The sequence below is a fragment of the Phocoena sinus genome, chromosome 1 (assembly GCF_008692025.1).
Source record: "Phocoena sinus isolate mPhoSin1 chromosome 1, mPhoSin1.pri, whole genome shotgun sequence".
Classification (NCBI taxonomy): Eukaryota; Metazoa; Chordata; class Mammalia; order Artiodactyla; family Phocoenidae; genus Phocoena; species Phocoena sinus.
Genome location: NC_045763.1, coordinates 49,904,583 through 49,918,868, shown reverse-complemented (window position 1 = coordinate 49,918,868; position 14,286 = coordinate 49,904,583). Strand labels below are relative to the sequence as shown.

General features: G+C 43.0%; 1 protein-coding gene across 6 annotated transcripts in view; it reads left to right on the top strand.

The window, feature by feature from the left end:
* Nucleotides 1-3,548, top strand: part of OMA1 (OMA1 zinc metallopeptidase) — a 71,403-nt gene extending 67,855 nt beyond the window's left edge. For 5 of the 6 annotated variants that reach the window (XM_032612313.1, XM_032612293.1, XM_032612286.1 and 2 more), the window contains one exon: nt 3,089-3,548. In XM_032612313.1, coding sequence (XP_032468204.1) covers nt 3,089-3,298 — 210 coding nt within the window. In that variant the 3' untranslated portion in view covers nt 3,299-3,548. The remainder of the gene's footprint in view (nt 1-3,088) is intronic. The other variant, XR_004346826.1, reaches the window with a different exon arrangement.
* Nucleotides 3,549-14,286: the final 10,738 nt, after the last annotated feature.

Here is a 14,286-nt window from a genome sequence, read left to right as displayed (position 1 = left end):
TTCTTACTCTTTGATTAGATCATTCTATTTTAGGGGGTCTCCCTCAAGTAAACCCAAATGGAGGTTAGAAAAATAACATCTTTTTTTTAAACAAGGGTTTTCATAGCAGGGTAATTTATAAAACCCACATAAAACACATAAAACAAAAACTATGGAAACAATTCAAATGCCCAGTCGTGGGGAAACGCAAAGTAAATTGCATGAGGGCAGGGATCATGACTTCGTTCTGATCAGTGTGTACCTAGCACCTTACTCAGTGTGACGTTCTAAATATTTGTTGAACGTGAAAGTCCTGAATAAAATAATTTAAGGGAAAGAGAAGAGCTTTTACTGAATATAAAAGGTTGTAGGATATGGCACTCTTCTCTTTGTTTGCTGCTTTGCATCTCTCATTGCTAAATTCAGCTGTGCCAGCTACTACCTGCTGAACTCCACACCTGGCCCTTTACTGATACCAGTGAAGGCCGTAGGCATGTGATGTAGCAGCCGTGACAGGTTGGCTTCTCACTTGGAAAAGAACATCAACATGGTTGTAAAGGAGTTAAAGCAAGAGTAAACTGTACGTCCCAGTTTTGACAGGACAGTCGCAGTTTATGCCTGATGTCTCAGTGTAAATCTTATTTTAATAGCATTTCCTTTCACTCCCAAAGGTATCCTTGTTTGGACAGTAGGTCACCATTTAGCTGAGAGTCTGAATTTCTATTTACTTTACTGCTATAGTTGGGAAACATTTTCTTCCTTTTTTCAGTTCAATTTACTTTAACTAACATTTAATTAACACTCAATACATATTAAATCTACTGTATTGCGAGATACAAAGAAACTTCAGACAAGGCCCCTGTCACCAAAGAATTTCACTTTAATGCTTTTTCCTCTTCAGTTTATTTTGGTAACTTATAGCCTCATTCAGGGTCAAAGGTCTCCTAGACCCAAGCTCTTGCCCTGGCCTCGACCATTTAAAAAGACCCTTTTCTGGCTTGCCTCTGGTTGCATGCTCCCCTCTCCCATGGGAGCTAAGGGTGTAGTCCGTTTTAAGAACCTGTGCCCTCACCACATGGCACTCTGGTATTTGGGATAGTGGAATTCCTCGCCCAAACACTTTGGAGCCCGCTTTCAGGGCCTGCATGGACCTCTTCCTTTGGACGCACGCACACAAGGTCCCTCACTGTGCCAGGTAGCCAGGGGTGGGAGGAGAAGGGAGTGGACAGCAGGCCAGTGGCAGCAGCTGGGGTAGGCTCCCTGCAGCCTTACATGTGAAATTAAAGAATTCTAATTTTGTACTTGGCTGTCTGAGTCATTTTTTTTAAAAAGGTACAGCTACTTTTTTTTTTTTTTAATATTAATTAATTAATTTATTTCTGGCTGCATTGGGTCTTAGTTGTAGCACATGGGATCTTTTGTTGTGGTGCGCGGGCTTCTCTCTAGGTGGGGCATGGGCTCTGTAGTTGCAGTGCGCGGGCTTAGTTGACCCCGCGGCATGTGGGATCTTAGTTCCCCAACCAGGGATCGAACCTGCATTGGAACGTGGATTCTCAACCACTGGACCACCAGGAACGTCCCCGTCAGTCATTTTGATTGTCTGTTCCTCAAAGTAGAACAGAACATTTTTTTATGTAGTCATTTTAGATGTTTAAATATATGGTATCTGAGCCTCCATTTGCATTCTGGCCATGGACCCCACACATATCAGGAGCAGGCCCACTCAGAGGAAAACCTAAAATCCGCAGCGTGACCTGTGAGATCCCGCAGTCTGCTCCTGCCTCCTTCCCACCTCTGCTGCGGCTGCCCTGGCTTCCTCCACAGCACTCCAGCCATGCTTCCTTCTCAGGTTCTGGCACTCACTGCTGCTTCTTGGAATTCTCTTCTTCTAGGTACCCATGCGACCTCTTCCCTCAGGTCCTTGTCCTTTAGGTCTTCTCCCCACTGCTCCAAGTCATTATTTCATCAGTGAGAACTTATATTTTTAAAACTTTCCTACTCTCCAAGCACTGACTCTCCCCTCCCCTGCTTTTCCTCCCTTAACATGCATCACTATCAAACATTTAGAAGTAGTAAAAACCTAAACTAGCTTTTCCCCTTAAACATATTTCTTTTAAAACCCCTTAGGTATTAAGACTTTTTTCCCTTAAAAAAATTGCTATTTTAGTTTTCATGTCTTAAAGTCATTCGTGTACCCGCTTTGAAGAAGCACATAGTTCTCTAAGGCTAGTACTTAAAGGGGCAGTCTCCCTATCCTGCCTTCAGTTTCAAGGGTAACCATTTGCAACTCTGTTAAATGATTCTTTTGGTATTTCCCACCTTATCTGTATAACGTGCTTATATGGCTACTTCCTAACTTTTCGGTTTTAGGTATTATCTATTTCTTTTCCCCCATAGAGGACGAGAATTAAGTTCTCCCTTACCACTGTCACACCCTGTGCATACACACACATGTATCCAGCTCTCCCCCTTCCCAATATGGTTAAGTTGTGATTTTGGTTAGATAAAGATGCCGTTTTTAAAAACTGTAAACACTAATCACAGCTGAGCCATGTCGTATACTGTGCTTACTTTTCCCTGCATCATTTTATTTTTCCTGGAGTTAAAAGTTGTCATGATTTTGATTTGCTTTCTTTTCTAGGTTATTAGCATCATTTCCACCCCAGACTGTCCCAGTCATGTATATCTTCTTTCAGTATGTTCACATCTATTTTCTCTTGTTTTCTCTCTCTTGAAAAAAATCTCTCTGCGTCTTCAGATATTCTCTAATCTGAATAATGTTCTCAGGATTGGCTCGAGTTTGACAAATCATAGAGATACTTCCAAGAAGGCTTATTTATCCCCAATAGGACAGTGGGCAGTCATTGCAAATACAGTTGTTTTTTGTAGATATCTTATTATATAAACAAATCATGTAGATATAACTATTTACTATGAATTTATATATGGTTCTCTTTCATATGTTGTAATTAAGATACCTTTTATTGCAAAAATACAGAATGTATTCTTATATTTCATTGTTTTACATAGAGCATATTAGGAATTACTGGAATAACCTTAATTAATTTATATATGTGTATATATTCTGTGTTGTATTCTTTCTTTGTAGGCACTCAAAATTAGAGAGATCTGTAATTGCCCACCACTTTCTGGACCAGACCCTCGATTACTGTTCAAACTCAGCATGAAGAATTTTCTTGAAGAAGCAGAGAAAGAAGACCTAAATATCACTGTTAAACCGAAAATGGATACTCTCCCCATTCAAAATGAGAAGCAAATAGCATTAACGTGTATAGTTGAGAAAAGAACTGGCAGTTGAATTAAAATTTATGAGACACCAGGTACATGAAGAATGCAGTAATCCTTATCATTTTCATGTTACTTTTTAAAAAATATTGTTTGAAATGAAAAAAAAAGAGGATACTCAGGGTCAAATCATGTATATTACAGGTATTATCTAAATTCTTATACTAGGTATTTATTTTTCATAAAATATTGATATATTTTAATCTATTTTAAAATATCTTCAATGAGGAAAATGTCACAGAATAAATTTATATTACACATTTTACTCTGTTGTATACTTTTTTTTTTTTTTTTTTTTTGTGGTACGCGGGCCTCTCACTGTTGTGGCCTCTCCCGTTGCGGAGCACAGGCTCCGGACGCGCAGGCTCAGCGGCCATGGCTCACGGGCCCAGCCGCTCTGCGGCATGTGGGATCTTCCCGGACCAGGACACGAACCCGTTTCCCCTGCATCGGCAGGCGGACTCTCAACCACTGCACCTCCAGGAAAGCCCTCTGTTGTATACTTTTGATTTGGAGGGCAGAACTCTAGTGGATGAAGAATCAGAATATCAGAATGTGCAGTAATTGTTACTGTCGAGAGGGTTCCAACTGAGCCTAAACTGCATTTCAGAGTCTGGATGGTTATGATGAACTGGGAAACTGACAGTCTGAAATATGCAGAAATTGGTTTGCATTAGGGTGGGATTATATGGAATAGGGGACCTTGAGATAGAGAGATTCCTGGTCCTTGCTTATGGCCGATGAGGGATTAAGAAGAAGCTGAAGAAGCTTTTTTCATAGGGAGGCACAAGTAGTGCTGTTTGTGGTCCAAGTGGCCAAGGGAGAAAATAGGGAGAGAGGATCATCTCTGCATACATAGTGTGCTTGTGTTGCACTGAAGTCTTAACAGGAAGTCATGTCATCTTGGCCTCTTGACGGTATTAGTTTGGGTATCTGTAGGGTTCTCAGAGAAAACACAACCAGCGTGTTCTCATTGAGGATCACCAGGAGACGCAGGGGCGAGACGTGGCCCCCAAGTTGATCTTCCTGGGCAGCAGACATCGGCAAAGGGCTGAATGAAGATGAGAGACGCACAAGACGCATCCCTAGTGATACCCAGGAATTACTGTATTAGTTAAATGTGGAAATAAGTTTTAAAAATGTATTAGTATTTATGTATTATTAGTACTCCCATGCTGGTGAAGTCCAGTGATGTTGAGGTTATATTTCTAAGACAGACATTTTTCTTATAAGACATTAAATCAAATAAATCATTTCTTAGAATCAAAGGGAAATAAACTACCTTTTATTGAGTTTCTACTATGAGCTGTGCCCATGTATTACACAACCCTGTGAAGCAGGTTTTATTACAGGCATACCCCAGAGATACTGTGGGTTCGGTTCCAGACCACTGAAAGAAAGCGAGTATCGCAATCAAGTGAGTTGCAACTATTTTGGCTTCCCAGTGCATATGAGTTATGTTTATACTATACTGTAGTCTGTTAAGTGTGCAATAGCATTATATCTAAAAAGCAATGTACATACCTTACTTAAAAAGTAATGCTGTTGGGAAACTGACTCAGGATTGCCACAAATCTTCAATTTGTAAAAAACACGGTATCTGTGAAGTGCAGTAAAGTGAAGCATAATAAAACAAGGTACGCCTATATTTTCATTTTACGATGAGAATTAGGCTTGGAGAGGTTAAATGATATACTCAAAGTCTCTCATCTAGAAAGAGCAAAGCTAGATCTGTCTGACTACAACTCTGTCCACTTCCACACTCTCGGTATCTAAAAACTAAGCTATCAAAAGAAAAAGAACAAACTCTTTTCAGTTGTTTGTTAGCTTCCTCATGTATGACTTCGCTACAGATAAAAATCTCCTCAGTACAAAATCAAGGATCGCTTATATTATCTCTAGGACGATTTTCCAGGTCCTCCTCTCAGACCCTTCCATCGAACTTCACATCGAAAGCCTGGAGTGAGGCAGGATGAAAGCCTGTGACTTCTCATTGGGGGTGTGTCCTGACACTATTACATTCTCTTAGACAAAATATTGACCTAGTTGTTAAGAAGGCAAGTCCAGAGCCTATTTATGTTTCTCGGGGCTTACTATAGATTGCTTGTAAGGAATTTCCTGATCCGCCCGCAAGACAACCCTTGTAAGGCAGAGGTTCAGGTTAACTGTTCTCCATACGGTTGTTCTTTCCTCTCCCTAGTGATTGATGTTCTGTCACGGGCACTCCATGACATGTAAAGACATCTGGAGAATGTCACCTACAGGTAAACAGTAAAACACACCATTAGATTTCCCTGTAGGTTTCCTAAGAAAATAGTGTAGTGGGGATCCTAAGTCTATTTTTTTTTCTTCCATTATCACGTCTAATTGTTCTGACTTCCTAGAACCACGTACAAGTTGACATCATGTCAGAAAGAGCAGAGAAAATATAGAGATAATACCTTTATAGTACATATGAAAAAGATTTTTTTTTTAACCCATGGAATCAAATCTAAGAGAAATGTTACATTTCAGCTCAGGGTTTTAGGAGAAATTAAATAACAATTGGAATGTAATATGTGTATGTATGCTTTAAGTTGTGCATGGAAACGACCTCTGTATGTCCTGCATTTAGTTGCATAACTTACTTTTAGTGCTTTTTACGTGCCTGTAAGATTTAGATGTTATTGGCTGGTTAGCTTAGTTGTAAGAAACATGATGCTAGTAAATCCAAGGCACAAATTCAGTCTAATCTCTTATAATCCAGATAGTTGTAAGACTGTATCCTCTAAAACTAAACTCAAAGAAAATATGTGTATTTACTGCTATGTCCCTAATACCTAACCATTTTTGGCATATTAGCGTTTTACTGATAATGTACCCTCAACAGCATCTGGTCAAAAGATTTTTTAAAAAAGAAATAATCATACCTGGTGAAATCTCTGCCTCTTGGTAGCATGGGCAAGTCACTTAAACCCTCTAACCCTCATTTCTTCATTTCTAAACTGGCGATAATAAATCCTACCTTATAGGTTGACGTGATGATTAAGGGAAATGATGTACTGAAAGCATTTAGCACAGTGTCTAGAGCGCCAAACATAATAAAAATAGCTCCAATTTATTGAATTCTTACTTTGTACTAAGCACTGTGCTATGCATTTTTCAAGCACTATTGCACCTCACTGTGGTTGCAGTAGATGATAGATGATGGGTATTATATGATCCCCCATTATAGATCAGGAAACTGAAGTTTAGGGGGTTAATGAAACTTGCTCAAGGTTACATAGTATATTTCTTAAGATTATTTTACTTGCAAGAACAGAAAAACCAACTCAATCAAGAAAAATTATTGCCTCACCTAACAGAAAAGCCCAGAAGTGCACTAGCTTTGGACACAGTTTGGTCCAGAGGATCACGATATCATCAGAGCAATGGCTCTCTCCCTGTGATTTTTCTCAGCTCTGGCTTCTCTCCCCTGATGATACCAACATGGCTGTAGGCAGCTGCCAGGTTTACTTCACATCTAGATGGAAAGAGTGACCCATCTTGCAACTTTTGAAACAAAGCCTTCAACACTAACTGCAGCCTCTAAAGAGCATGCCAGAAGCAATCACCACGGCAGGGGATGGGATTGTCCTAACTGGCTGGAGCCAAGGATGGGCACAGTCAACAGTACCTAAACAGAGCTCTACCCCATGGTGAGGGACATGCAACCACGAGGTCTGTAAGTAATGAATAAAAACCTGTTACCTTTGTCCTCTTTGAGCAAAAAAAGTAACAAGATGATCCTTTGAAGATTGGTCTGAAAGTATATTTAATCTGAACAAAAACGATGTAGCAAAATTTTACATTGATATGATAGTGGATTTGCATTGACACATTTGCTTTACTATTTACAAGGTATTTTTTTCTGACCTGAATTATATCCTCAACACCAACCTATGAGATTGGAAGGACAAGTGGCATTTACTCACAGGGGAGAAAACTAAAGCTTGGAGTAATTAGGCAAATTACCCAAGTATGCACTCCAAGTAAATGGCTGAACTGGGATTGGAAGGAAAGGATTCATTGGTTTGTAATCTTGTGCTCATTCAGCAATACCACATTCGTTGGAGAGAGAGGCGTTACCTCCATTTTTTATCTGGAAACCGAAGCTCAAAGATATTAAGCAACTGTGTGCCCAGCACTACTCGGCAAGTAACAGCAGAATTGAGATTGAAACCCTCATCTTCTGACTCCAGAGTCTGTGCTCATCGATTTACTACTTCAGTTGGCAAATCTCATAAAGGAAGTGGGAATGCAAAGGGTTTCTTTCCCTTCACCCCTCTCCTGTGAACAGTGGGGCAATACGCTCTCTTCCCTCACTTAAAAGCACTCATTGTAATACTCTATGGCAGGTGGTAAAAATTATCTATTTTAAGTATATTCCAATACATGGAGATAAAATTCCTGGTAATTGTCCTATATTGTTTTTTTTTAATTGAAGTATAGTTGATTTACAATGTTGTGTTAATTTCTGCTGTACAGCAGAGAGACTCAGTTATACATATATACATTCTTTTTTATATTCTTTGCCATTATGTTTTTTTCTTTTTTTTTTTTTTTTTGCGGTACGCGGGCCTCTCACTTTTGTGGCCTCTCCCGCCGCGGAGCACAGGCTCCGGACGCGCAGGCTCAGTGGCCATGGCTCACGGGCCCAGCCGCTCCACGGCATGTGGGATCCTCCCGGACCGGGGCAGGAACCCGTGTACCCTGCATCGGCAGGCGGACTCTCAACCACTGCGCCACCAGGGAAGCCCTGCCATTATGGTTTATCTCAGGATATTGAATATAGTTCCTTGTGCTGTACAGTAGGACCTTGTTGTTTATCCCTTCTACATGTAATAGGGTTTTTTTGTTTGTTTTTTGTTTGTTTTTTTTTTTTTGCGGTATGCAGGGCTCTCACTTTTGTGGCCTCTCCCGCCGCGGAGCACAGGCTCCGGACGCGCAGGCTCAGTGGCCATGGCTCATGGGCCCAGCCGCTCCATGGCATGTGGGATCTTCCCAGACCGGGGCACGAACCCGTGTCCCCTGCATCGGCAGGCGGACTCTCAACCACTGTGCCACCAGGCAAGCCCTACATGTAATAGTTTGCATCTGTTAACCCCAAACTCCTAGTCCATCCCCTCCTTCTTCCCCCTCCCTCTTAGCAACCACAAGTCTGTTCTCTTTGTCTGTGAGTCTGTTTCTGTTTCGTAGATAGGTTCATTTGTGTCATATTTTAGTTTCCACATATAATTGACATCATATGGTATTTGTTTTTCTCCTTCAGACTTAACTTCACTTAGTATGATAATCTCTAGTTGCATCCATGTTGCCACAAATGGCATTATTTCATTCTTTTTTATGGCTGAGTAATATTCCATTGTGTGTGTGTGTGTGTGTGTGTGTGTGTGTGTATACACACCACATCTTCTCTATCCATTCATCTGCTGATGGACATTTAGGTTGTTTCCATGTCTTGGCTATTGCGAATAGTGCTGCTGTGAACATTGGGGTGCAGGTATCTTTTCAAATTAGAGTTTTGTCTGGATGTATGCCCAGGAGTCGGATTGCTGGATCATATGGTAAACCTATTTTTAGTTTTCTGAGGAACCTCCATACTGCTTTCCATAGTGGCTGCACCAACTTACACTCCCACCAGCAGTGTAGGAGAGTTCCCTTTTCTCTGCACCCTCTCCAGCATTTGTATAATGTGTTTTTATTTGAGACCGAGAGAGTTCCTTAATCTGGTAAGAAATATCTCTCATTTCATTGTGGAAAGAAAACAACATCAGTGCGCTTCCCCTTTGCACCTTACTCCCTAACTTCCATCGTAAAACCAATAGCCTTCAAAGGTAGGCCAGCGACTCTAGCTTTTTAATGACAAAGAACTCCTTTTATATGACCTGGCTGTACGTGCATGGACTTGTGCAAACAAGTTCTCTCTATCTTGAAGGGTTGGAGGGTCTAGACACATGACCAGGGCCTCTTGCTGCGCTGGCTGTTTAGGAGCTGAGATCCTTGGGCATGGGGCACACAAGTCACAGTGTGGTCCTGCTTCCAGGTCTCAGAGTTGCTATGATGTCATCAAAGACCAATCAGGACCGCTGATCATCATGTGATCTCTGGTGCTACCAAATTCCAGCCAAAAGCAAGATTGGTGATTTTAATTAGTCTGAGTGGCCTAATTATATGAGGGAAAATATAACATTTTTAGTTAGGTTCTTTGAAATATTAAGCATAACTGGCAGATTCCAATAACAACTTCACAGGCCCCAAGGGGCCTGGGACTTCTTCCTGGGCAGCGTGGGTTTACAATCAGATTTGCTTTTTTCTCTCCAGAATATAAAAGAAAGTAAAATTAACATGTATTAATTTTGACCAATATATCAAATTATAACCATATTTTTGTGGGTTAGTGATGATGGATGGTCTACCCAAGGATTCTGTTGTTCCATATTTAAGGATTTTTTAAAGTATTATTTTTGCGGAGAAACAAGTGGAATTTAATTTTTTCCACAACTCTTCCCCTCTGATGTTAGAATACCTTGAGAAGAAGCAAGGGCAACATGACTAGTCTTATTTTAATTTGGGAAAATGGGATGATGACATTTTCCCTGCCTGCTTCCTAGGGTTATTAGGGGTTTTAAGTAAAATAATGTGTATCTGCTTTGTACAACATCCAAAATGCTGTGCCCGGGTTGATTCTAGCGTTGTCTTAGCCTGGGTGATAAGATTATTATTTAGGATAGGCCATTTCCAAAAGGATGGCCGTTTGCCTGATGCGATACAACCCAGAATTGATGATGATCTGTTCTTATCCAAGGGTGAGAAAAAGGGAAACTTATTTGTAGCATGTTTTGGCTTAGTCTAATTTAGGAATGTGCATGTGTGTGTGTGTGTTTAACCTAGTTATTCTATTAATCCTACTATGAGTAATAATTAATCAGTGTCCCTGATTTCCATCAATTTCAACATTCTGATGCCTAAATCTAGAGAACTAAGATCAATGTTTTCTGGAAGGGCCAGCCCATTCTCCAGATGATGGATTGGGAGGATGGGGACTAATATTTGCTGAGTACTACTGAGGACAAGATGCCACAACTTTTCCTCCTTTTAATCCTGGCAGCAGCTCTCAAGGCACAGGGTATTCTCCCCACCTGCGTATAAGGAAACGGAGGCTCCCAGGGCTGGGTAACTGGGCCAAGGTCACACAGATAGTCCAGGAGTTTAACTGGGTTTGTGAGACTCACAAGACTTTACTGCCTTTCACATGCTGTCTCTCACACTGAAAATGAGAGCAGTTGCCAGGGCAACATGGGAAACATGTATTCGGGGCCCTTCATTCTTGCACCCAGGGCTTTTCTTGTGCTCCATAAGCTCTGAAACTTCCCATGATCTCACCTCTCAACACTCATCTCTTGCCAGGAGGCAACCAGCTAACTGAAGGGTGTTCACGACAAAGGCCCAGCAGCCCTCGGGAACACAAACTGGCCCACAGTAAGTGCTCAGTGAATTCAAGTCCAAGGATTGAAAGAATGAGTGACTGGAGGGATGTATAAATGAATCCAAACAAGCAAGCTATAGGAGTCATTTTAATGCTGAGACAGTTTGGGGGTGAGCTTTATTTATAATATAGTGAAGATTTGGAAAGTCTCACGCACGCGCACAGGGGTGTTTCTACTTCACCCCCTCCCAGCCCCCGGGTCGTGTAAGCCTCGGCTCTACAACAAACACTCCATGGCAGGGGATGGACAAATCCCACCAGTTCTGTATGCTCTAATATCTCACTCACCCTCTGCTCTGCTTTATGTGTCTTCATAGGACTTCTCTCCATCAGAAGTGATAGACCTCTTTGACTCTATGGCTACCCAAGGTCATTGGGGTCACCAGGTTTGATCTGAGCTGATCACAAGTAGCTAACTCCTCCTCCCAAGGGAACTGGTTCAGGAAACACTGACGATTCAAGGGCTGAAGATGTGGGTTCAGATCCTGCCTTCCTCACCACTGTGTGACGGCTCGGGTCACTCTGCATCTTTGGGCCTCAGCTTATCCTCACTGTACGTTGTGAGGCTGGAGAGAGCTTTGCCACTACCCCTGCCTCATGGCACTGCAAGCCCGCCCCGTGCCCGGGTCCTCCTCGAGGGCAGGGGCTCCATCACAGCCTTCTTTTTTATCCTCAAGCCAAAGGTCTGCTCAATACCTGTTTCTTAAATCAGTGTAAAGAATAGTAACTAGGGCTTCCCTGGTGGCGCAGTGGTTGGGAGTCCACCTGCCGATGCAGGGGACACGGGTTCGTGCCCCGGTCTCGGAGGATCCCACATGCTGCGGAGCGGCTGGGCCCGTGAGCCACGGCCGCTGGGCCTGCGCGTCCGGAGCCTGTGCTCCGCAATGGGAGAGGCCACAACAGTAAGAGGCCTGTGTACTGCAAAAAAAAAGAATAGTAACTAGCATTACCTTTTTTATTTATCGAAGTCTAGTTCATTTACAAAGTTGTGTTAGTTTCAAGTGTATAGCAAAGCGATCAGTTATACACACACACACACTTTTTCAGATTCTTTTCCATTATCGTTTATTACAAGATATTGAGTATAGTTCCCTGTGCTACACAGTAGGTCCTTGTTTATTACCTATTTTATACGTACTAGTATTAACTCTTTAATGTTGTCTGGCAAATTCCTCACAATGGGAGTCTCCATCTTTCTGTGGAAGAGGCTAATTTTCCTTTTAGGTTTGCCCTAACGTTTGTGCACAGGGGTGTTTCTACTTCACCCCCTCCCAGCCCTAGGGTTGTGTAAGCCTCGGCTCTACCACAAACACTCCATGGCAGGGTATCGACAAATCCCACCAAATCCTGCCATAGTCCAGCCTCTGCAGCCAGACAGACCCGGATCTGAGGCTGGCTCATTCTAGGTGACTGACTTTACTCTGTAAGGCTCAATTTGCTTCTTCTGGAAAATGGAGTCGATGCTTCCTGGGGGTCGGTGTGAGGACCACATGTGTGTCCAGTGCTGGGCCGTTTCCTGGCATGAAGAAGTCAGCGCCAGCAATGAGTGTCAGTGTCACAGGTGAGGCCACACCCGTGTGCCCTCAGCCCCCCAGGCTGGCCTGCAGCAGCAGTGGAGAGTTTCTTTTCCACTGCTCTCCTCACCCTCCTGCTTCCTTCTCTCCTGAGGCATTTCTCTGGCACTACAGGATTTCGCTCAGCCTCAAGCAGGGGCAACCCACAAGTGCAGGGTGAGGGGAGCTCCCCGGGGTATCCCACAAACAGTGGGGCATCAGAGTCAGTGGATAAATGTCTCATCCTCTTGGGATGATTCTAGGTTGTGTTCCCCAGTCTATCATAGGGTCCCCTGTGGGACTGAGTCCCAGTCGCCCACAGCTTTAACCCACTCATTAATGCATCCTGCATTGGCTTGCTCCCTCCCCACTCTGTTTGTCCACTTCCTTATGTGAGCTTCCTGAGAGCAAGGCCAGATAAACGACCTGGTGCCTACCTACTTTCCCCTGGTGCCTGTCTCAGGGCCTGCTTTTGGGGGGACCCAAACTGGGAAGTTAGCTATCACACATTATTATTATTATTGAGTCCCCATAACAATCCCACTTAACAGATGACAAAACGGAGGTTCAGAGAGGTGGGAAGTGGCCCATGGTTACGCAGCACATGGTTCTAATAATCCTTACCTCTCAGGGTTGTTATGAGGAAGTAATGAGTCAACTCTCAAATATAAATGGGCTTCATAAACTGTAGTATTGGGCGCGAGGTGTTTATTGTCCCTTCATAATGCCACCTCTTCTAATGATGGTGACACGGAAAGTGATCCTCTGATGTCCAAGTACAATAGCTAATCATTCCTCATTCAGGCCCCGTCATCAGTCCCCAGAGCAGCCTCAGAGTTTGAACGTGTTACCCGTGATTCATGGACTCTGGACGTGGAGTGACCCTAATAGCCGCCCCTGCAGTGGGAGTTTTGACCTGGAAATCATAGTCCAGGCATAAAGTGGTTTTTACACACACGCGACAGCCCGCCTGGGGGCAGGAGAAGTTTATTTAACAGCGAGAAGAGATGGCGGAGTAACACTCAAAGGCCTTGTCCAGAACGCAGAAATCTGTCGGGGGTCGAAATGTGAAGGAAACGCAGGCTGGGGAGACAAACCAGTTTTGGGGAATCCTGCTCAGAAGCGCTCCAACTTACTCTGCAGGGGACATTCAGGCTGGATTGTTCTGGAAATGCGGTCACTAGGGCTCAGCAAGGTCCTGAGTCACTGACAATAAGACCAGTAACCAGAGCAATAACGAGAGTGAGTGGATGAATAATGAATCACCTCTTACGAGCCAGGCGCCGAAAGCACTTGACGTGCAGGAGCTGCTTTGATTCCTGCAGCCATTCTGTGAAGTGGATGTGATCGTCTCACTTTATAGATGAATGCAGAAATCAGAGCCTAGAGAGCTTGGGTGACTTGACCCAGAGTCACAGTGTGGACTGTCCCCATCCTCCAAGCTCGTGGGCCCCAGATTTAAGGCCATCTGATGCCATTAGATGAGGGTGGGTTAGCTGTTTGGCTTGTTGGTTGGTTTATAATGCACAAAAATACAGTGTGATGTGGAGAAGTGTCTTTTGAATCAGACAGACCTTAGACGAATTCCCTCACTTTCCCAGGACTAATTTCACCCCTACCAAATATTCAGTGATCTCTTCTTCACAGAGCAGCCACGAGAAGGTAGTGAGTTTATGCATGTATGTGCCTGGCACATGGTGACCAATCACTACTTGATGTTTCTCTTTCCCTTTCAAACTTATGGCTTATAGTCCAGTTACTTCCAAAGATGATTTGCAAAGGAAAGTTTGGGGCCAAAATCTAAGAGGAGATTCACTTCTTGCCAGGCCTCAAATGGTTTAAGAGATTCTTTTGTAAGGCAGAGAATGTCAAGAGACAAATACAAGAAGGGTTTTTCAATGAGGTCTTTTGTTTTCTACTGAAGGTAACATTACGTAATAT